Raw genomic sequence first — 23,693 nt, forward strand, 5'->3', positions numbered from 1 at the left:
GATTGGATGTTTAATTATTTGACTAGGATACCTGTATTTGACGTTGTTGTTATTTCGCTGAACACTGGATGGTTTAATTGTATTTTTGGCAGTGAAATGAGGCTACTCAGGCGAGGGGGGAAAAAACTCACTGAAAATGTGAAGGAAGAAAATGTGTATTTGACGTACTCCCGATGACATTGCGCGTACCCCAATTTGGGAATACCTCTCTTAAGGTAATGATGGACTGTCGTCTCTCTTTTTTGAGTATTTGAGCTGTTCTTGCAGCTGGAAAAAGCAGATTTTTTTAATGGAATATCTACGTAGGCGTACAGAGGCCCATTATCAGCAACCATCACTCCTGTGTTCCAATGGCACGTTGTGTTAGCCTTTTAAAATGATAAACTTGGATTAGCTAACACAACGTGCCATTGGAACACAGGAGTGATGGTTGCTGATAATGGGCCTCTGTACGCCTATGTAGATGTTCCTTTAAAAATCAGCCGTTTCCAGCTACAATAGTCATTTTCAACATTACCAATGTCTACACTGTATTTCTGATCAATTTGATGTTATTTTATTGGACAAAAAATTTGCTTTTCTTTCAAAAACAAGGACACTTCTAAGTGACCCCAAACATCAGGACATGTACATAGTGAACTCGTGCACATTGTAAATATGAAAATAAAATACAGTATTTTAGAACGTGACCTACTGCTTGCATGTCAATATCAGACTGGGAAGAATTTGTTTGCGGTCTCCCTGTATCTGCAAGCATGACCAATGGTATAGCACCTTATTGATATGTAAATTCTACCAACCAATAGGAATACATAAACATGGAATCCATATTTCTGCAGTGTCAAGTGGAAACATAACCAACCCTGTTACACAGGCATTTGGTATATCGTGCTAAAACATACATTCAAATTCATTAGATATCGCCCAACGCTAGTAAGACATATGGTACACGAGAAGACTGCTAAACAGGAACCAGGGAAGACGAGGCACATGCACAAAATGTGTGCTCCTTTGGGATATTCTGTCTTTTTGGGAGCTCGTTTGGGTTATTCTGTCTTTTTGGGCGCTCGTTTGGGTTATTCTGTCTTTTTGGGAGCTCGTTTGGGATATTCTGTCTTTTTGGGAGCTCGTTTGGGATATTCTGTCTTTTTGGGCGCTCGTTTGGGATATTCTGTCTTTTTGGGCGCTCGTTTGGGATATTCTGTCTGTTTGGGAGCTCGTTTGGGTTATTCTGTCTTTTTGGGAGCTCGTTTGGGTTATTCTGTCTTTTTGGACGCTTGTCTGGGATATTCTGTGTGTGTTGCTTGTCCTTGTTCCCAGATTTAAGTCTCCTGGCCTTCACATGGACATTTATGATTCACCAAAGAATGGATTTATGTTCATCTCTATATTGTTCACTGGCTGTGTCCCCTACAAAAGGTTGAGTGTCCGTGGTTTCCTTTCAGCATGTCTGTGAATTATGTAAGCCAGCTGTGTGACCGAGTCAAAAGAGCAGGGAACATGAGTCACCTCATGGGAGAACAGTAATACTGATGAAACACCTCGCAAGCCCTCCTCATCCATCTTAAGCTTTTCATCAGTGTTTCGGCTTGAGGGAGTTATGGTAGAGCTGACTTAAGACAGGAACTTCGGAAGATGACTACACTGTTTTTAAACGTTTTTGCACAATGATTTATTAATTTACCCTCATGATTAAAATCCATTAGTGACATAATTTGAAGTGAAATAATCTCTGATCTTTTTACAAAGTGTCAGGGCATTGGCTGGTGCCTTTGCACTGCTTGTGTTTCTCCCAGCACCATTTCAGTGTTGCGGGCCCCTTTTCCTAGCTATTATTTTTTTCCCCAGCCCAAGATAATTAGTCACCTATTGGTTTGAATGGAAAGTTTGGGTGTTGGAAGCCCAGGAAATGTAGGGAAACCCAGGATAATAATTAACACTAGACCTGTGGAAAACTGTACATCACCAGCCAGAGAAAAGTACTTGATGATGTTGCACATTTCCTCGTACTGCACAGTATACAGGAAGTCAAACCCAGGGCATCCAACCATGGCCCATCCTAACTAGGTCCCGTCCTAACCAGGTCCCGTCCTAACCAGGGTCCTATGTCTGGACTGTGATTTTCTATGGCTAAATGCATGGCAGTGAGGTCAGTCCCTCCCACACAATACCCCATTCAGTGCCCAGTGTCAGTAACCTCTTTATGTAGCACTAGGTACGGGTGCCTCTCCGGTTTCCTCCTCGGGAGCGTTCCTCCGGTCAGATGAGCGTCGGACCCTCGCCTCCTGTGAAACACGAGCTTATAATTTTGAGCTCATAATTTCCACTGTCTGCGTGTCGTGCATTTGATTTGAAATGAAGAATACACACAGCCAACAGCGCCTTGGTCTGTCATGGATAGAAATACAGGTTCTGGTGACACACTGAAAGCTCACAGAATCCTTTTTTAGACCCAACTGGATGGAGGATGTTGTGCCCTTATTGCACATTCCCACAAAATCCTATTTAACTGAGAAATATAGTTCGCGCTGTAGAAGCATCAAAGACAGTTTATCTACTAAGCATTAGCATTTGTCTCACAGTATAATACATAGTAAAGCAGTGTGATGGTCTACATTTCCTAAGGGAAATCTTTTCAGCCATTATCTCCTTTATTTTCAGACCTGAACTAACCTGAAGTCTATGCAACACTGTTTGTTTTGTCAGCACTTTTAAAATGAACATAGAAAATTAGTTTACGAAGGGTGTGTCTTTGATTGCATCATGCACATACACTACGGTTCAAAAGTTTGGGGTCACTTAGAAATTACCTTGTTTTCCATGAAAACATACATGAAATTAGTTGCAAAATGAATAGGAAATATAGTCAAGACGTTGATGAGGTTATAAATAATTATTTTTAATTGAAATAATAATTGTGTCCTTCAAACTTTGCTTTCGTCAAAGAATCCTCCATTTGCAGCAATTACAGCCTTGCAGACCTTTGGTGTTCTAGTTTTCAATTTGTTGAGGTAATCTGAAGAGATTTCACCCCATGCTTCCTGAAGCACCTCCCACAAGTTGGATTGGCTTGATGGGCACTTCTTACGAACCATACGGTCAAGCTGCTCCCACAACAGCTCAATAGGGTTGAGACCCGGTGACTGTGCTGGCCACTCCATTATAGACAGAATACCAGCTGACTGCTTCTTCCCTAAATAGTTATTGCATAGTTTGGAGCTGTGCTTTGGGTCATTGTCCTGTTGTAGGAGGAAATTGGCTCCAATTAAGCGCCGTCCACAGGGTATGGCATGGCGTTGCAAAATGGAGTGATAGCCTTCCTTCTTCAAGATCCCTTTTACCCTGTACACATCTCCCAATTTGCCACCACCAAAGCACCCCCAGACCATCACATTGCCTCCACCATGCTTGACAGATGGCGTCAAGCAATCCTCCAGCATCTTTTCATTTTTTCTGCATCTCACAAATGTTCTTCTTTGTGATCCGAACTCCTCAAACTTAGATTCGTCTGTCCATAACACCTTTTTCCAATGTTCCTCTGTCCAGTGTCTGTGTTCTTTTGCCCATCTTAATCTTTTATTTTTATTGGCCAGTCTGAGATATGGCTTTTTCTTTGCAACTCTGCCTAGAAGGTCAGCATCCTGGAGTCGCCTCTTCACTGTTGACGTCGAGACTGGTGTTTTGTGGGTACTATTTATTGAAGCTGCCAGTTGAAGACTTGTGTGGTGTCTGTTTCTCAAACTAGACACATTATTGTACTTGTCCTCTTGCTCAGTTGTGCACCAGGGCCTCCCACTCCTCTTTCCATTCTGGTTAGAGCCAGTTTGCGCTGTTCTGTGAAGGGAGTAGTACACAGCGTTGTACGAGATCTTCAGTTCTTTGCAATTTCTCGCATGGAATAGCCTTCATTTCTCAGAACAAGAATAGACTGATGAGTTTCAGAGGAAAGGTCTTTGTTTCTGGCCATTTTGAGCCTGTAATCGAACCCACAAATGCTGATGCTCCAGATACTCAACTAGTCTAAAGAAGGCCAGTTTTATTGCTTCTTTAATTAGCACAACAGTTTTCAGCTGTGCTAACATAATTGCAAAATAGTTTTCTAATGATCAATTATCCTTTTAAAGTGATAAACTTGGATTAGCTAACACAACGTGCCATTGGAACACAGGAGTGATGGTTGCTGATAATGGGCCTATGTAGTCATTCCATTAAAAAACAGCCATTTTCAGCTACAACAGTCATTTACAACATTAACAATGCCTACACTGTATTTCTGATACATTTTATGTTATTATAATGGACAATTTTAAGGACATTTCTAAGTGACCCCGAACTTTTGAATGGTAGTGTATTTACCGAGCTCTGGCTTATTGATGTATCAAGGCCTCAGGGACCATGTAATATGTTGGAACACATACTGATCTCTCAATCTCTCTCTCTCTCTCTCGCTATCCTCTCTCTCCCTATCTCCTCACTCTCTCTCGCTACCCCTCCTTTCTCCCTCTCTCTTCTCTCTCTCTCTTTTCCTCCCCCAGTCCTCTTCCTCCTCCCAGGAGCTCTTGCACCAGCTGCCCTTCCAGCCCACGGCAGATGAGCTTCATTTCCTGTTTAAACACTTCCGGAGCACGGAGAGTGTAGCGGACGAGGAGGGGCAGCCCTCACCCCCCGTGAGGCTCCGCTCCCGCAGTCTCAGGTAGGCACACCCACCTATCAGATCACCAACACCCTTAAAGGGACAGTTCACCCCAAAATAAAACATTTATAGGATGTTTTAAGTACAGTAACTTCTTACTTATTGGCTTTATCTCAATCACAGTACTTCCTTTGACAAACATTTGTGTGGATTCTTATCTGTGCATAGGCTTTTCCATCGACTTTGCATAAGCTATTGAATAGCAAGATTGTTGACTTCATCCAGGCTCTGTTTGCATAATAGTGTTTATGTTCTTACATCATGGTGTCTCCTAGTCAGTTAGTCACCCCTCATTAAAACACAGACATGTCTCTGACCCATCTGGTTCTCGTGGTGGTTAGAAAGAGGCTGTTGTACAGGCGTTAGGAGTGTCTGCTGTGCTTTGATGTGGTCAGATTTCCTGTGACGTGTACTGCGTGGGCCAGCCAGCACCGAGCTGCTAAGACCGTGCTTGCTAGTGACACAGATATATAGGGCAGATTTTAGTCAACAGGCCTCCATGTTGACACCAAAGTTTCGTGGCCATTATACGTAGCATTTTAACTAGACAGTGCTATGAGAGCAACCAGTCTCTCACAAACACGATAATATGACAACAAATGTACATACAAAGGAGCCCGCTGTTGCATTTGTAAACATACAGTTTACAAAAGTCGTAAGTTTACATACACCTTAGCCAAATAGATTTAAACTCAGTTTTTCACAATTCCTGACATTTAATCGTTGTAAAAATTCCCTGTCTTCGGTCAGTTAGGATCACCACTTTATTTGAAGAATGTGAAATGTCAGAATAATAGTAGAGAGAATTGATTTATTCACATAATTTTCTTACCTTATGATGCCATCTATTTTGTGAAGTGCACCAGTCCCTCCTGCAGCAAAGCACCCCCACAACATGATGCTGCCACTCCCATGCTTCACGGTTGGGATGGTGTTCTTCGGCTTGCAAGCCTCCCACTTTTTCCTCCAAACATAACGACAGTCATTATGGCCAAACAGTTCTATTTTTGTTTCATTAGATCAGAGGACATTTCTCCAAAAAGTACAATCTTTGTTCCCATGTGCAGTTGCAAACCGTAGTCTGGGTTTTTTATGGCGGTTTTGGAGCAGTGGCTTCTTCCTTGCTGAGCGGCCTTTCAGGTTATGTCGCTATAGGACTCATTTTACTGTGGATATAGATACTTTTGTACCTGTTTCCTCCAGCATCTTCACAAGGGCCTTTGCTGTTCTTCTGGGATTGATTTGCACTTTTTGCACCAAAGTACGTTCATCTCTAGGAGACAGAACGCGTCTCCTTCCTGAGCGGTATGACTGCTGCGTGGTCCCATGGTGTTTATACTTGCGTACTATTGTTTGTACAGATGAATGTGGTACCTTCAGGGGTTTGGAAATTGCTCCCAAGGATGAACCAGACTTACCATTTTTTTTTTCTGAGGTCTTGGCTGATTTATTTAGCTTTTCCCATGATGTCAAGCAAAAAGGCACTGAGTTTGAAGGTAGACCTTGAAATACATCCACGGGTACACCTCCAATTGACTGAAATGATGTCAATTAGCCTATCAGAAGCTTTTAAACCATGACATAATTTTCTGGAATTTTCCAAGCTGTTTAAAGGCACAGTCAACTTAGTAAATGTAAACTTCTGACCCACTGGAATTGTGATACAGTGAAATAATCTGTCTGTAAACAATTGTTGGAAAACCGACTTGCCAAAACTATAGTTTGTTAACAAGAAATTTGTGGAGTGGTTGAAAAACGAGTTTTAATGACTCTAACCTAAGTGCATGTAAACTTCCGACTTCAATTGTATATTTTGTTGACACCAAATGTTATTCTTAAACTCTGTTTGTTGGAGTTTGAATACCAGGACTTGGCCAGCTGTTTGAGGTTGCAATTGTGGTGGGCAAGTTTGCTAACTTAATTTAAAATAAGAAAAAGCAAAACGTGTATGCTGCAGTTTTCCGGCTCCTCTTTCAACAATTTTTTTGAAGTCCGAAATGCCCAGAGAGAGGCCAAAGGGAGATTCTGATGGTCAAATCTTTATCCTTATTATTTTAATACATTATTTAACAAAATTAAGACATTTTTTAATGTCGGTCAGATTAATTTCAAACAAGGCAAAGGGTTATATTACACAGATGTTCTTTGGCGTGACCTAGAAATAACTGTCTGGACAAATGTTGATATTTTTTTTAAGCTGCAGTAGATAACTTATTGGGCGACCTGACCAAATTCACATAGAAATGTGAGTTATAGATCTGTCATTCTCATTGAAAGCAAGTATAAAAAGCGGTAGATCTGTTCTATGTGTGATATTTCTATGCTTCCCGTTAAGTTTAGTTTTCGTGTCTTTCACTTTCGGTTTTGTACACCAGCTTCAAACTGCTGAAAATACAATATTTTGGGTTATGGAAAATATATTTCACAGCGGTTTAGATGGTACAATGATTCTCTAAACAATGACTGCTTGTTTTGTCACATGAACTATTAGAATGTTAGCAACCAGGAAATGGCGGAGGGATTTCTGCATATTGCACCTTTTTAACGGTTAACGGGATCCTGATGAGACTGTCCTGATTTATTAAGGGGGAGCCCTACACTCCTGGGCACCCATGTAATCAAACCCAAGTGAAGACAAGTGTGGTCATGACTACATAACTGTTGAACTAAACTTCGCCATAAGTGGCATTTGATGTTTTTTTGTGCTTACTTTTGAATTTCTACTCTGTTTGAAAGTTCTAATAGTCATAACGCTAAGATTATTCGTACTCAAATGAAGAACTGGACTGTGATTGTCTTGTCTTCCTCCAGCCCTGGTCGGACATGTGGCACCTTTGATAATGAGATTGTAATGATGAATCACGTTTACAAAGAGCGCTTTCCCAAGGTAGGTGTTATTTCCTGACTCGCCACACTGCTTTTCCTAGCACATCAATAGATTCATCATGTACACGTCTGATCTAAATACGTTCATCTTGTTTACTTTTATATTTCACTTTGATCTGCTTCTCCACATTTTCTTACGTTACAGCCTTATTCTGAAATGGTTTCAATAATTTTTTTCCCTCATCAATCTACACACACTACCCCATAATGACAAAGCAAAAACAGGTTTTTAGAAATGTTTTGAAAGAAAGAAAAATGTAATAAAAGGAAATAAACCATTTACATAAGTATTCAGACCCTTTACTCAATACTTTGTTGAAGCACCTTTGGCAGTGATTACAGCATCGAGTGTTTTTGGGTATGACGCTACAAGCTTGGCAGGTCTCACCAGAGATGTTTGATCGGGTTCAAGTCTGTGCTCTGGCTGCGCCACTCAAGGACATTCAGGGACATGTCCCGTAACCACTCCTGTGTTGTCTTGGCTGTGTGCTTAGGGTCATTGTCCTGTTGGAAGGTGAACCTTCGCCCTAGTCTGAGGTCCTGAGCACTCTGGAGCATGTTTTCATCAAGGATCTCTCTGTACTTTGCTCCGTTAATCTTTTACCTTGATCCTGACTAGTCTCCCAGTCCCTGCCGCTGATAAACATCCCCACAGCATGATGCTGCCACCACCAAAAAAGCTAAAGTAACTGAGCTAAACGACTATCGCCCCGTAGCACTCACCGTCATCATGAAGTGCTTTGAGAGACTAGTCAAGGATCATATCACCTCCACCCTACCTGACACCTTAGACCCACTCCAATTTGCTTACCGCCCCAATAGGTCCACAGACGATGCAATCGCAATCACACTGCACACTGCCCTAACCCATCTGGACAAAAGGAATACCTATGTAAGAATGCTGTTCATCGATTTACAGCTCAGCATTTAACACCATAGTACCCTCCAAACTCGTCATTAACCCTGGGTCTCGACCCCTCCCTGTGCAACTGGGTCCTGGACTTTCTGACTGGCTTACCACAGGTGGTGAGGGTAGCAAACAACATTTCCACCCGCTGATCCTCAACACAGGGGCCCCACAAGGGTGGGCCCTCTCCTGTACTCCCTTTTCACCCATGACTGCGTGGCCATGCACGCCTCCAACTCAATCATCAAGTTTTCAGACAACACTGCAGTGGTAGGCTTGATTACCAACAACAACGAGACGGCCTACAGGGAGGAGGTGAGGGCCCTCGGAGTGTGGTGTCAGGAAAATAACCTCACACTCAACGTCAACAAAACAAAGGAGATGATCGCGGACTTCAGGAAACAGCAGAGGGACCACCCCCCTATCCACATCGACGGGACAGTAGTGGAGAGGGTGGAGAGTTTTTTAAGTTCCTCGGCGTACACATCAGGGACAAACTGAAATGGTCCACCCGTACAGACAGCGTGGTGAAGAAGGTGCAATAGCGCCTCTTCAACCTCAGGAAGCTGAAGAAATTTGGCTTGTCACCGAAAACACTCACAAACTTTTACAGTCCGACAGGATGCCCATGATTGTGCATCTGTATCACCCACCGCATGGTACGGCAACAGCTCCGCCCGCAACCATAAGGCTCTCCAGAGGGTAGTGAGGTCTGCACAACGCATCACCGGGGGCAAACTACCTGCCCTCCAGGACACCTACACCACCCGATGTAGCAGGAAGGCCAAAAAGATCATCAAGGACAACAACCTTCCGAGCCACTGCCTGTTCACCCCGTTATCATCCAGAAGGCGAGGTCAGTACAGGTGCATCAAAGCAGGGACCGAGAGACTGAAAAACAGCTTCTATCTCAAGGCCATCAGACTGTTAAACAGCCATCCCTAACATTGAGTGGCTGCTGCCAACATACTGACTCAATCTCTAGCCACTTTAATAATAAAACATTGGATGTAATAAATGTCATTTTTAACAATGCCTCTTTATATAATGCTTACATACCCTACATTACTCATCTAATATGTATTTACTGTACTCTATACCATCTACTGCATCTTGCAAATGCCACACGCCATCGCTCATCCATATATTTACATGTACATATACTTATGAATTCCTTTACACTTGTGTGTATAAGGTAGTTGTTGTGAAATTGTTAGATTACTTGTTAGATATTACTGCACGGTCGGAACTAGAAGCACAAGCATTTCGCTACACTCGCATTAACATCTGTTCACCATGTGTATGTGACCAATACAATTTGATTTGATTTGACCATGCTTCACCGTGGGTATGGTGCCAGATTTCCTCCAGACGTGTCGCTTGGCTTTCAGGCCAAAGAGTTCAATCTTGGTTTCATTAGACCAGAGAATCTTGTTTCTCATGGTCTGATAGTTCTTTAGGTTCCCTTTGGCAAACTCCAAGCGGGCTGTCATGTGCATTTTACTAAACAGTGGCTTCCGTCTGACCACTCTACCATAAAGGCCTGATTGGTGGAGTGCTGCAGAGATGGTTGTTCTTCTGGAAGGTTCTTCCATCTCCACAGAGGAACTCTGGAGATCTGTCAGAGAGACCATTGGGTTCTTGGTTACCTCCCTGACCAAGGTCCTTCTCCCCCGATTGCTCAGTTTGGCCGGGTAGTCAGCTCTAGGAAGAGTCTTGGTGGTTCCAAACTTCTTCCATTTAAGAATGATGGAGGCCATTGTGTTCTTGGGGACCTTCAATGCTGCAGACATTTTTTGTACCCTTCCCCAGATCTGTGCCTTGACACAATCCTGTCTCGGAGCTCTATGGACAATTCCTTCAACCTCATGGCTTGGTTTTTGCTCTGACATGCACTGTCAACTGTGGGACCTTATATAGACAGGTGTGTGCCTTTCAAAATGATGTCCAATCAATTGAATTTACCACTGGTGAACTCCAAGTTGTAGAAACATCTCAAGGATGATCAATGGATACATGATGCACCTGAGCTCAATTTCGAGTCTCATAGCAAAGGGTCTAAATAATTATGTAAATAAGGTATTTCTGTTTTACATTTTTTGTACATTATGAGGTATTGTGTGTAGGTTGATGAGGGAAAGAATTGCATTTCACCTAAGGCTGTAACGTAGCAAAATGTGGAAAATGGGAAGGTTTCTGAATACTTTCCGAATGCACTGTATTTGTGAAATGCACTTTAGATAAAGTTTATCATAAAATGTAATGTGATTTTCCAGGCAACAGCCCAGATGGAGGGGCGTCTGCTGGACATCCTCGCCGACTGCTCCCCAGACAGCAACCTGCCCCTGGCCGACGGCGTGCTGGGCTTCATCCAGCACCAGCTAGTGGAGCTGGCCAGAGACTGCCTAGACAAGTCCCAGATGGGCCTGGTCACCTCACGCTACTTCATAGAGCTACAGGAGAACCTGGAGAAGCTACTGCATGAGGTAGGCTGAATTTTTTGGGATGACTAAGCTAACGTATAATGCAGTATACAGTTGAAGTCGGAAGTTTACATAAACTTTTGTTGGAGTCATTAAAACTAATTTTTCAACCACTCCACAAATTTCTTGTTAACAAACTATAGTTTTGGCAAGGCGGTAAGGACATCTACTTTGTGCATGACACACATCATTTTTCCAGCAATTGTTTACAGACAGTGAAACAATCACAATTCCAGTGGGTCAGAAGTTTACATGCACTAAGTTGCCTGTGCCTTTAAACAGCTTGGAAAATTCCATAAAATTATGTCATGGCTTTAGAAGCTTCTGATAGGCTAATTGACATAATTTGAGTCAATTGGAGGTGTACCTGTGGATGTATTTCAAGGCCTACCTTAACTCAGTGCCTCTTTGCTTGACACCATGGGAAAATCCATAGAAATCAGCCAAGACCTCAGAAAAAAATTGTAAACATCCACAAGTCTGGTTCATCCTTGGGAGCAATTTCCAAACGCCTGAAGGTACCACGTTCGTCTGTACAAACAATAGTACGCAAGTATAAACAGCATGGGACCACGCAGCCGTCATACCGCTCAGGAAGGAGACGCGTTCTGTCTCCTAGAGATGAACGTACTTTGGTGCGAAAAGTACAAATCAATCCCAGAACAGCAGCAAAGGACCTTGTGAAGATGCTGGAGGAAACGGGTACAAAAGTATCTATATCCACAGTAAAACGAGTCATATATCGACATAACCTGAAAGGCCGCTCAGCACGGAAGAAGCCACTGCTCCAAAACCGCCATAAAAAAGCCAGACTACGGTTTGCAACTGCACATGGGGACAAAGATCGTACTTTTTGGAGAAATGTCCTCTGGTCTGATGAAACAAAAATAGAACTGTTTGGCCATAATGACCATCGTTACGTTTGGAGGAAAAAGTGGGAGGCTTCCAAGCCGAAGAACACCATCCCAACCATGAAGCACGGGGAGTGGCAGCATCATGTTGTGGGGGTGCTTTGCTGCAGGAGGGACTGGTGCACTTCACAAAATAGATGGCATCATGAGGTAAGAAAAGTATGTGGATATATTGAAGCAACATCTCAAGACATCAGTCAGGAAGTTAAAGCTTGGTCGCAAATGCGTCTTCCAAATGGACAATGACCCCCAAGCATACTTCCAAAGTTGTGGCAAAATGGCTTAAGGACAACAAAGTTAAGGTATTGGAGTGGCCATCACAAAGCCCTGACCTCAAGCCTATAGAACATTTGTGGGCAGAACTGAAAATATGTGTGCGAGCAAGGAGGCCTACAAACCTGACTCAGTTACACCAGCTCTGTCAGGAGGAATGGGCCAAAATTCACCCAACTTATTGTGGGAAGCTTGTGGAAGGCTACCCAAAACGTTTGACCCAAGTTAAACAATTTTAAGGCAAGGCTACCAAATACTAATTGAGTGTGTGTGTCACGTTCCTGACCTGTTTTCTGTTGTTTTGTATGTGTTTAGTTGGTCAGGACGTGAGCTGGGTGGGAATTCTATGTTGTGTGTCTAGTTTGTCTGTTTCTATGTCCAGCCTAATATGGTTCTCAATCAGAGGCAGATGGTAATCGTTGTCCCTGATTGAGAATCATATATAGGAGGCTTGTTTTGTGTTGGGATTTTGTGGGTGTTTGTTTCCTGTCTCTGTGATTGTCTGCACCAGATAGGTCTGTCTCGGTTTTTGCACATTTGTTATTTTGTATTGTTGTTTGTAGTGTTTTACTTGTTCTTTATTAAACATGTTTAACACTAGCCGCGCTGCACTTTGGTCCTCTCCTTCACCCCTGGAAGAAAACCGTTACAGTGTGTTAACTTCTGACCCACTGGGAATGTGATGAATGAAATGAAAGCTGAAATAAATCATTCTCTTTACTATTATTCTGACATTTCACGTTCTCCAAATAAAGTGGTGATCCTAACTGACCGAAGACAGGGAATTTTTACTAGGATTGAATGTCAGGAATTGTGAAAAACTGAGTTTAAATGTATTTGGCTAAGGTGTATGTAAACTTTCGACTTCAACTGTATACAGTATGCACAAGGCAGGCTCTCATAGATTTACTCGAGTGTACTCAGATGGAACTTTTAGGCACTGTCAAATTGCTGTGGTCTGAGCAGCTCTGCCATTTCTATTGGCTCTCTACTGAATGAGTCAGCTAAAAGTCTGATTCAGTGTGTACGAATGTCCAGTGAAAATTGCAACGGGGAGGGACTTGGCCTGCGGTCAGATGCAGAGTGTTTTCCCTCCTCCATGATACGTTTGGAGAGGAAGTTATTGCTGCATGTCAGTTTACCCCGACTGAGTCAAATTTAGTGCTTGAAGTTTTATCCCCCAAAGATAAATCACTGCTGCTTTTGGTGTATTTACACTGACAGGTTACTGATGTCACTGGTATCCCACCCCCAATTTGTGAATGTGTTATTAGCCAAGGTTCACACGTCACATGACATGTGAGACACAAAATAAATGGCACTGAAAACCAAATGTTTTCTGCATTGTTTCCTGCAGTATTTGTCTTAATTTTTTAGATAAATGTTTTTGCGTTGATCGCACTTTGGAAAGCCTCCAATGTCCTCAGTGTTGTATTTTTGTATTGTATTGGACTTTGATGTTTGATAGGTTCTCACAGTGCTAGGATTCTAATCTAGACTATTAGTCGGCGCCGGTGCAATTGCCATTTTACATTAGATGGATCTCTCCAGTCTTGCTTGTGATTGCGTAACTAGGGCTTATTAAGTCACTTTCCAATGCTTGACCATTGCTCTACATACAATGGCTTTCCTTCATGTTCTGCTTTGTTAGAGCTTTTTGGCTGAGTTTTTCCCCGTAGCTAATGTAAACTATGAAAGTATGGTCATTCGTTTTTTCAAATATAGGATGCATCTCAGAGTTTAAGAACATTGAGTCATCTTATAATGGGTCAGTTTTTGTCCCAAGGCCGAAGATGTGCTCTTTCCTAAAAAAGCACCACAGCCTGGACATAATTACAGTGTTATGCAACCTTGTCATTGAATGTACACTTTGTTGTGCCCTCACATTAGACTGTGTTGCAGGTTCCTCAGTTCTCCCTGATCCCCTATCACAATCACTTTGTCAAAGCATCGACTTAGTAGAACATTGTAAATTGGACTTTTCAAAAAGTTAATTCTCACGCCTGGATACTCAGGCTTAAAAATGCTGCAGTAAAATTGTAAGTGAAACTGAGTAAGTTACGCTTACACGATTGCAGCCGTAGAAGGCACTATTATAGACAAACCAAGTACTAACAGATAACTAATGAGAAGCCGTTCAGAGAACTCTTTGACCCTAATCTTTGTATACGTGAGAACAGTCACTCATTATTTTGTTACGGAAGAGCCAAAGTATCACAAGGTAATGTTTTGAAGCCAATGTTTCATACCAATCACTGCCCTGTCATGAGTAACTATGGCATATGTCAGGCATATAACCTGTCTCTATCTGCATTGTTTTGTCTTGGTCATCAGGCGTACGAGAGGTCCGAGAGCGAGGAGGTGACCGTCATCATTAAGCTGGTGAAGAAGATTCTCATCATCATCTCCAGGCCAGCCAGGTTACTGGAATGTCTGGTAAGATTCACAGACTCTTTCAGGAAGTTGTGCTCCCTAAAGCAATTGCCAACCGACACAACTAATATGATACAGAACGGCCATGATGCATTTTGCCCAGTCTCTGATGTTGTTAATTATTTTTCATAGGTTAAGTACATTGAGGTGGTGTTAAGTACTCCACCACTGAATGTACTTGATAGCTTGTTACACGGTTATAACACTGTAATAACCCTGGTTTATATATACTTATCTATTTAATGTAAATTATAATAATAACCAATATTCCTCTTGGCTTTTCACCCCAATAGGAGTTTGACCCGGAGGAGTTCCTTCATCGTCTGGAGGCAGCCGAGGGCCACGCCAAGGTGGGCCAGGTCATCAAGACAGACATCCCGCGCTACATCATCAGCCAGCTGGGCCTCACCAGAGACCCTCTGGAAGGTACAGTACCACAGTGCTTCCTCATCCTATTAGAATCCCACAGTGGTAAAAAGAAGGATGGGCCTCACAGATTTATCTCATCTATACATCGGCTAAAGCATGAGCAGTGGGAGCCATTGGAAGGTATCTGTAGGGTTTCCTGAGATGTTTCCGTCTTACCCTCGCAACCCCGTGGACCGGTTCGTACCAAAAACATTCTCCATTCAGGCTTCAAAGGCGTCGATTTCACCCATAACTAGATTTCAAAGGCAGTCGAGGCACAGACACAGTCTCAATGGGGATAGCTGAGCTGACTACACTGACTATGCTAGTGGCAGACTCCACTAAGCTGGCAGGTTGGCTAACAGCCTGCTGCCTGGCCTGCACCCTATTTCATTGTGGAGCTAGAGGAGTTAGAGCCCTGTCTATGTTGGTAGATAAGATGAGAGCACCCCTCCAGCTAGGATGGAGTCCGTCACTCCTCAGCAGGTCAGGCTTGGTCCTGTTTGTGGGTGAGTCCCAGAAAGATCGGGTACAAATTCTATCTTTTGAAAATATGCCTACTTTCTTAATGAAACACAATTTTCCACTTAGGAATGCCAGTCCCGTATGTTGTGTAGGGCACAACAACAGGAAGTAGCATTAACCACGAGCACGGTGGTGGAAAATGATGTTTCATTAAGAAAGTATGCATATTTTCCCTGTTTTTTCCCACCTTCTCGCCTTTAAATCTAGTTAAGGGGAAAATCAACGCATGTGATGGAGAATGTTTAGGCACAAACCGGTCAATACCAGATCAATATCGCCATCTGCCGGCCTTTGGGCTATTTCTGTTGCTCTTCCTGGTACATAACAGGGTTGTCTTCCCCTTAAGTTTCCAGGCTCAGTTCCAAACCAACCACTATCTCTTAATTTGAAGCGCTATAGGTTTAGTTGGAAACCTGGCCAAGCGGCTACTTGTTGAAAAGATGCTGCTACTTAGTGATTCTCCCATATTGTCTCTGACTTTAATATGCAATAGATCAACTTGGGATCACACTGAGTTAGAGGGGTGACAGTGCAAGGGTCATGTTCATCAAGGCACACAACATTTACTACAGAAAATGAAAATGAGTGTCTCGTATTATCCAGGCAGTTTGTTTGTGTGTTTCCTTCTGTTTGGTGCCTGACCATGGTCTCTCTCCCGCTGTTGTACTGTAGACATGGTCCATCTGGAGCAGACCAGCCCGGGGCACGGAGCGGCCTGCAGAGACACTGACGACACTGAGGTAAGGCAACCAGAAACAGTTACAAGTTCAGCCATGATGGTTAGATCATAGTGATGGAAAGCATTGTATTAGCATAGTGTAGCAAGTACTGTGTAGGCCTATAACTAGCATGTTCCAGAATTGAGTTGGCTTGGCTTTGGATGAGATGCAAAGTCATGAAAGCTCTTTTAAACGTAAACAACTGCGACAGTTACACAGCTTGTTTAGCCGTTTCGGCCTGGCAAATTTGTTTGTGTTGGAGTCAAATAGCTTTGTTCATTCATTTTGTGTCTCAGAACCGGGCAGCCTGCACTCCTTCTCGCAGGAAACCACTAGAGAGCGACTTTGAGACCATCAAGCTCATCAGCAACGGGGCCTATGGGTGAGGAAGAGCTCTTATTTTAGAGCAGTCTCTGTCTTTGAGGAAATGTGAGTGTGCTGAACGCGGAAGTGAAACTGAAAGTTGGCTAAAATGGCAGTTTAACATTTCTTCAACAAATGTCACGCCAATGTTTATGACACACTGCTCAAATGCCTGCCCAAATATTGTTAGTGCTGTGAGGACAAATTGCGCCATATTACGTACACCGGTCAAATCGTCTCAGATCTCCACAGTGCCTAGGGGGTAGGGACTAGAGGTTGTTTCTGGAGAGAGATTGTGTTTTACTAGTCTTCGTGAAGACTGATTCCTCTCTTTCATTTGCACTGATCTGGAAACAAAATATGGCAAAAGCAATATGATAGATGCTTACTGATCATGCTCTCTCACATCAGCGCAGAAGAGTTAACTTAATACTGTTATTAAGAAGCAACCTGTCTCTCTCTGTCTCTCGCTCTCTCTGTCTCTCGCTCTCTCTGTCTCTCGCTCTCTCTGTCTCTCGCTCTCTCTGTCTCTCGCTCTCTCTGTCTCTCGCTCTCTCTGTCTCTCGCTCTCTCTGTCTCTCGCTCTCTCTGTCTCTCGCTCTCTCTGTCTCTCGCTCTCTCTGTCTCTCGCTCTCTCTGTCTCTCGCTCTCTCTGTCTCTCGTTCACTCGCTCTCTGGCTCTCTCGCTCGCTCTCGTTCTCTCGCTCGCTCGCTCTCTGGCTATCTGGCTCGCTCGCTCTCTGGCTCTCGCTCGCTCACTCTCTCTATCGCTCGCTCTCTCGCTCTCTGTCTCTCTCTGGCTCTCTCTGGCTCTCTGGCTCCCTCTCTCATTTGCTCTCTCATTTGCTCTCTGGCTCGCTCTCGCTCTCTCTCGTTCGCTCGCTCTCTGACTCTCGCTCGCTCGCTCTCTGGCTCTCTCTCGCTCGCTCTCTGGCTCTCTCTCGCTCGCTCTCTGGCTCTCTCTCGCTCGCTCTCTGGCTCTCTCTCGCTCGCTCTCTGGCTCTCTCTCGCTCGCTCTCTGGCTCTCGCTCGCTCGCTCTCTGGCTCTCGCTCGCTCGCTCTCTGGCTCTCGCTCGCTCGCTCTCTGGCTCTCGCTCGCTCGCTCTCTGGCTCTCGCTCGCTCGCTCTCTGGCTCTCGCTCTCTGGCTCTCGCTCGCTCGCTCTCTGGCTCTCGCTCTCTGGCTCTCGCTCGCTCGCTCTCTGGCTCTCGCTCGCTCGCTCTCTGTCTCTCGCTCTCTCTGTCTCTCGCTCTCTCTGTCTCTCGCTCTCTCTGTCTCTCGCTCTCTCTGTCTCTCGCTCTCTCTGTCTCTCGCTCTCTATGTCTCTCGCTCTCTCTGTCTCTCGTTCACTCGCTCTCTGGCTCTCTCGCTCGCTCTCGTTCTCTCGCTCGCTCGCTCTCTGGCTATCTGGCTCGCTCGCTCTCTGGCTCTCGCTCGCTCACTCTCTCTATCGCTCGCTCTCTCGCTCTCTGGCTCTCTCTGGCTCTCTCTGGCTCTCTCTGGCTCTCTGGCTCCCTCTCTCATTTGCTCTCTCATTTGCTCTCTGGCTCGCTCTCGCTCTCTCTCGTTCGCTCGCTCTCTGACTCTCGCTCGCTCGCTCTCTGACTCTCGCTCGCTCGCTCTCTGGCTCTCTCTCGCTCGCTCTCTGGCTCTCTCTCGCTCGCTCTCTGGCTCTCTCTCGCTCGCTCTCTGGCTCTCTCTCGCTCGCTCTCTGGCTCTCTCTCGCTCGCTCTCTGGCTCTCTCTCGCTCGCTCTCTGGCTCTCGCTCGCTCGCTCTCTGGCTCTCGCTCGCTCGCTCTCTGGCTCTCGCTCGCTCGCTCTCTGGCTCTCGCTCGCTCGCTCTCTGGCTCTCGCTCGCTCGCTCTCTGGCTCTCTCTCTCTCTCTCTCTCTCTTTCTCTCTCTCTCTCTCCTTTTCCATGGTCCCAGTGCTGTGTTCCTGGTGAGGCACAGGGAGACCCGGCAGCGTTTTGCCATGAAGAAGATCAACCGGCAGAATCTGATGCTGAGGAACCAGATCCAGCAGGTGTTTGTGGAGCGGGACATCCTGACCTTTGCTGAGAACCCCTTTGTGGTCTCCATGTTCTGCTCCTTCGAGACGAGACGCCACCTCTGCATGGTCATGGAGTATGTAGAAGGTAGGTTCTTACTTAGGATATACAGTTCGAAAAGTATTCAGACCCTTTTCCATGTTTTGTTACGTTACAGCCTTATTCTAAAATGTATAAAAAAAAAAAAAATCCCTCATCAATCTACACACAGTACCCCATAATGACAAAGCGAAAACAGCTTTTTAGAAGTGTTTTCAAATGTATATAAAAATGAAATACCTTATTTACATAAGTATTCAGACCCTTTGCTATGAGGCTCAAAATTGAGCTCAGGTGCATCAAGTCGCAATAGCACATAAATCAAAGTAGGCTGTCATGCTTGTTGCTGTCAGCCTTTTCCAGTCTATTGGCTGTCTTCCTCAGGTGGGGACTGTGCCAACCTGTTGAAGAACATTGGCCCGCTGCCAGTGGACATGACCCGGATGTACTTTGCGGAGACGGTCTTGGCACTGGAGTACCTCCACAACTACGGCATCGTACACAGAGACCTGAAACCTGACAAGTCAGTGTGAAACTTAACTACCGCACAGGAGGCTTGTGGAGGAGGAGCTTGTGGTAATGTCTGGAGTGCAATAGGTGGAATGGTATCAAATACATCAAACATGGCTTCCAGGTGTTTGACACCATTCCATTCACTCCGTTCCAGCCATTATTATGAACCGTCCTCCCCTCAGCAGCCTCCACTGGCCTACCGCTATAGAGTTGATGGATTCTTTTACAGTACTAGGCCTATATATTTTTTCAAAGTGGCCATTTGAAGAGGAGCGGCTGGTTATAGGTTTATATACAGCGTATTCCATACATTCTGGACGTTCTTTGCACAAAGGCTTTTTCGGTATTGTTCACTATCCAGCTTTCTGTTTGTTCGACGGTCAATTATTTCTAATGTATTTTTCTTCCTGCGTAGTTTGCTGATCACGTCCATGGGCCACATCAAGCTGACTGACTTTGGCCTGTCCAAGATCGGCCTGATGAACATGACCACCAACCTGTATGAGGGGCACATTGAGAAGGACACAAGGGAGTTTATAGACAAACAGGTGAGCTCTATCTCTCTCTGTTCTATCTCTCTGTCTTCTCTCTCCATCTCTCTCTGTCTTCTCTCTCCATCTCTCTCTCTGTCCTCTCTCCATCTCTCTCTCTGTTCTCTCTGTCCTTTCTCTCCATCTCTCTCTGTTCTCTTTCTCTCCATCTCTCTCTGTCCTCTCTCTCTCCATCTCTCTGTTCTCTTTCTCTCCATCTCTCTCTCTGTTCTCTTTCTCTACATCTCTCTCTCTGTTCTCTCTCTCTGTTCTCTCCATCTCTCTCTGTTCTCTTTCTCTCCATCTCTCTCTCTGTGTTTTTTCTCCATCTCTCTCTCCATTTTTGCTTTTACATTTTTTTTTCACTCACTGTTGTTTCTTATTCTCTCTCCTTGATCAGATTTTTTCCATCTCTCGTTCTCTCGCTCTTGCTCTCTGTCTCTATTTGTCTCTCTCTATTATACCTTCTCATTCTGTTTACCTACCTGCCCTATACTCATTTTATCATCCAATGTCCATTCTTAAATCCTCCCTTTTTCTGGTTCTCTGTCCCAGGTGTGTGGTACTCCGGAGTACATCGCCCCAGAGGTGATCCTGAGGCAGGGCTATGGGAAGCCGGTGGACTGGTGGGCTATGGGCATCATCCTCTATGAGTTCCTGGTGGGGTGCGTGCCTTTCTTCGGGGACACGCCCGAACAGCTCTTCGGACAAGTGGTCAATGGTGAGAGTCATCACATTAATGGGTTATGTTAGCCTGATTAAATGCTATGCTATGCTATGTTTATTATTGTTTTAATCATTCACTTTGGTTTATCCAGGCTTGGGTAACGTGGCTCTGACTGGTCAAATAGATCCAGTAAATATGCACTACAGTTAGAAAAGCTAGATGGTGCACCTATTTGGCCATTGATTGCCAGTTTTGCATGGTGCTCTCTGTCTTTTTGACCCAAGCACCCCCTCTACCTTGTCTGACTCTGTGATAGGCACACAGTCCCAGGTGTCTTTCAATCATCTAGTCACCAATGTCAAGAAGAACGCCTAGTCACCAATGTCAAGAAGAACGTCTAGTCACCAATGTCAAGAAGAACGTCTCGTCACCAATGTCAAGAAGAACGTCTCGTCACCAATGTCAAGAAGAACGCCTAGTCACCAATGTCAAGAAGAACGTCTAGTCACCAATGTCAAGAAGAACGTCTCGTCACCAATGTCAAGAAGAACGTCTCGTCACCAATGTCAAGAAGAACGCCTAGTCACCAATGTCAAGAAGAACGTCTCGTCACCAATGTCAAGAAGAACGTCTCGTCACCAATGTCAAGAAGAACGTCTCGTCACCAATGTCAAGAAGAACGTCTAGTCACCAATGTCAAGAAGAACGCCTAGTCACCAATGTCAAGAAGAACGTCTAATCACCAATGTCAAGAAAAACGTCTAATCACCAATGTCACAATTCACAACGACCAGTCTGTTTGAATTATTGCCAAATGTTTCATGTTGTATTGTGTGTAATTTAGATGAAATTGTATTCCAAAACGTGTGTATTTCACAGATGACATTATCTGGCCTGAAGGTGAGGACACCCTGCCTGCTGATGCCCAGGACCTGATCACCAGGCTGCTGAGACAAAGCCCCCTAGACCGCCTCGGGACTGGTGGGTGGCTTCTTTTTTGCCTTTATAAAAATACATGTATTTATTTTGGGTATGATGTCAGTACAGTATTATGTTAGGACACTTTAGAAGTATCTGATTGAACAAGTCACTTCTTGGATACGTTTTTGAGACTTTTGAAGAAGTTATCACAAGATAGTTCTATTTAGGGACATGACCAATATCATTGCCACAGATCAATAAATACACACAATACAATTTAACATTTTTAACTAGGCAAGTCAGTGAAGAACAAATACTTATTTACAAAGACTGCCTACCCGGCCAAACCCGGACGACGCTGGGCCAATTGTGCGCCGCCCTATGGGACTCCCAATCACGGCCGGATGTGATTCAGCCTGGATTCAAACCAGCGACTGTAGTGTCGCCTCTAACACTGAGATGTAGTGCCTTAGACCGCTGAGCCACTCGGGAGCCCCTTCAGATTACTGAAACGGTTCAATGTCATAATAGTTGTTTTAATCACCAAGTTGGTTTGATGAGATTAACCAAATATGCACCACCTAAAGTGATGTGGATTTGACTACACTGAGTGTACAAAACATTATGAACACCTGTTCTATTCATAACATAGACTGACCAGGTGAATCCAGGTGAAGGCTATGATCCCTTACTGATGTCACTTGTTAAATCCACTTCAGTGAAGTGCCTTTAAACGGGGTATAGTAGGTGCCAGGCACACCGGTTTGAGTGTGTCAAGAACTGCAACGTTGCTGGGTTTTTCACGCTCAACAGTTTCCCATGTGTATTAAGAATGGTCCACCACCCAAAGGACATCCAGCCAACTTGACACAACTGTGGGAGGCATTAGAGTCAACATGGACCAGCATCCCTGTGGAACGCTTTTGACACCTTGTGGAGTCCATGCCCCGACGAATTGAGACTGTTCTGAGGGCAAAAGGGGGGGGGGGGGTGGAACTCAATATTAGGAAGATGTTCCTAATGTTTAGTATATTCAGTTGATCATATTGATGAATAGTTTGATCAAATCAATGATACAATCATGCATCCCCATGTTACTCCCAGGGGGAACACCAGAGGTCAAGATGCACATGTTCTTTGTGGGTCTGGACTGGAACGGACTGCTACGACAGAAAGCTGAGTTTATCCCCCAACTGGAGACTGAGGACGACACCAGTTACTTTGACAGTAGGTGGCGAGCTTTACCACTCTCATTGGGAGTATTTTAAATGTGGTTGTGTACTGAAGTTATAAGTTGGTCCTAACCTCAGATCTAGGGTCAGAATTCCTTACCCGCCAGCCTAATCTTTATCATATGGGATGATAAAATATCTGACCCAGGGTCAGGAGTTAGGGCCAATTTAACCTAATCTGTGTAGTATGCTGCTGCTCCTGTCTTGACTTGTATTTAGGGTATTTTACTGGTACCTTTTCATAGTTTAAACTACTGGAGTATTTACAAATGGTATGGAATTTTCATAACATTATAAAATATGTAAATTAAGATTTTAAACAATAAATTATGATGATTTTAAAATAGAATGACTAAGCTGTAAAACAGTACCCTAAATATAACCCATACATTTAGCGAATATCGTTTGTGTTTAATATGAGAGTTTCAGCATTAAATATCCTTTTATATTTTTTACATGCTTTTATTTATTTTACCATGTCAATATGTCTTTGTTGTAAATGTTTTGGCGCCAAACTGGTGGCAGACGTGAAAAAAGTCAATTGTTGGAAGAGTTGCGGAGTTAATTGAGAATGTCATTTTTTATTTTAGGCTATTTTCTCTTGAACCATAGGGTGTATCATCTTGAAACTCATGGACGATATGGACACAGATTAAGATTTTTATTTTATATGAATACATTTTTAAAGTATCAATGACCAAAGTTACCATAGATTGCCATAGAGTACCTATAAATATTCTGGTAACTTTTGTAAATTACTGGTAGTTTTGCAACCCTACTTGTACTAATGTGTGTCTCTGTTGCTCTTCAGCCCGGTCTGAGCGGTACAGCCACCTGGATTCGGAAGATGATGATGATGATGATGAGACATGTGACGAAGATACGTCCCTGGAGCTCAAACAGTTCTCCTCCGTGGCACATCGCTTTAGCAAGGTGGGAAATGACGCAACATGTATTCATATCGCTCGGATGTATTCTCTTCAGTTTATTAGGTACACCCATCTAGTACTGGGTCGTACCTGTTGCCTCCAGAACAGCCTACATTTTTCGGGGCATGGTGTTCAATCGTTGCTCAATTGGTATCAACGGACTTAACATGTGCCAGGATAACATTTCCCACACCACCACCACCACCAGCCTGT

At 44.0% G+C, this 23,693-nt stretch overlaps 1 protein-coding gene across 2 annotated transcripts in view; it reads left to right on the forward strand.

Annotated features, from left to right (window-relative positions):
* The window catches only part of LOC139560542 (microtubule-associated serine/threonine-protein kinase 3-like), a 69,294-nt gene that overhangs the window by 34,517 nt on the left and 11,084 nt on the right, over window positions 1-23,693 (forward strand). For both annotated transcript variants that reach the window (XM_071377403.1, XM_071377402.1), the window contains 14 exons: window positions 4,536-4,693; window positions 7,505-7,580; window positions 10,763-10,972; window positions 14,488-14,589; window positions 14,880-15,012; window positions 16,192-16,259; window positions 16,535-16,620; window positions 18,528-18,736; window positions 19,073-19,211; window positions 19,617-19,749; window positions 20,287-20,452; window positions 21,278-21,379; window positions 22,424-22,546; window positions 23,363-23,484. In XM_071377403.1, the coding sequence (XP_071233504.1) occupies window positions 4,536-4,693; window positions 7,505-7,580; window positions 10,763-10,972; window positions 14,488-14,589; window positions 14,880-15,012; window positions 16,192-16,259; window positions 16,535-16,620; window positions 18,528-18,736; window positions 19,073-19,211; window positions 19,617-19,749; window positions 20,287-20,452; window positions 21,278-21,379; window positions 22,424-22,546; window positions 23,363-23,484 (1,827 nt within the window). The remainder of the gene's footprint in view (window positions 1-4,535; window positions 4,694-7,504; window positions 7,581-10,762; window positions 10,973-14,487; window positions 14,590-14,879; window positions 15,013-16,191; window positions 16,260-16,534; window positions 16,621-18,527; window positions 18,737-19,072; window positions 19,212-19,616; window positions 19,750-20,286; window positions 20,453-21,277; window positions 21,380-22,423; window positions 22,547-23,362; window positions 23,485-23,693) is intronic.

The sequence above is a fragment of the Salvelinus alpinus genome, chromosome 30, assembly GCF_045679555.1.
Source record: "Salvelinus alpinus chromosome 30, SLU_Salpinus.1, whole genome shotgun sequence".
In the NCBI taxonomy this organism is placed as follows: Eukaryota; Metazoa; Chordata; class Actinopteri; order Salmoniformes; family Salmonidae; genus Salvelinus; species Salvelinus alpinus.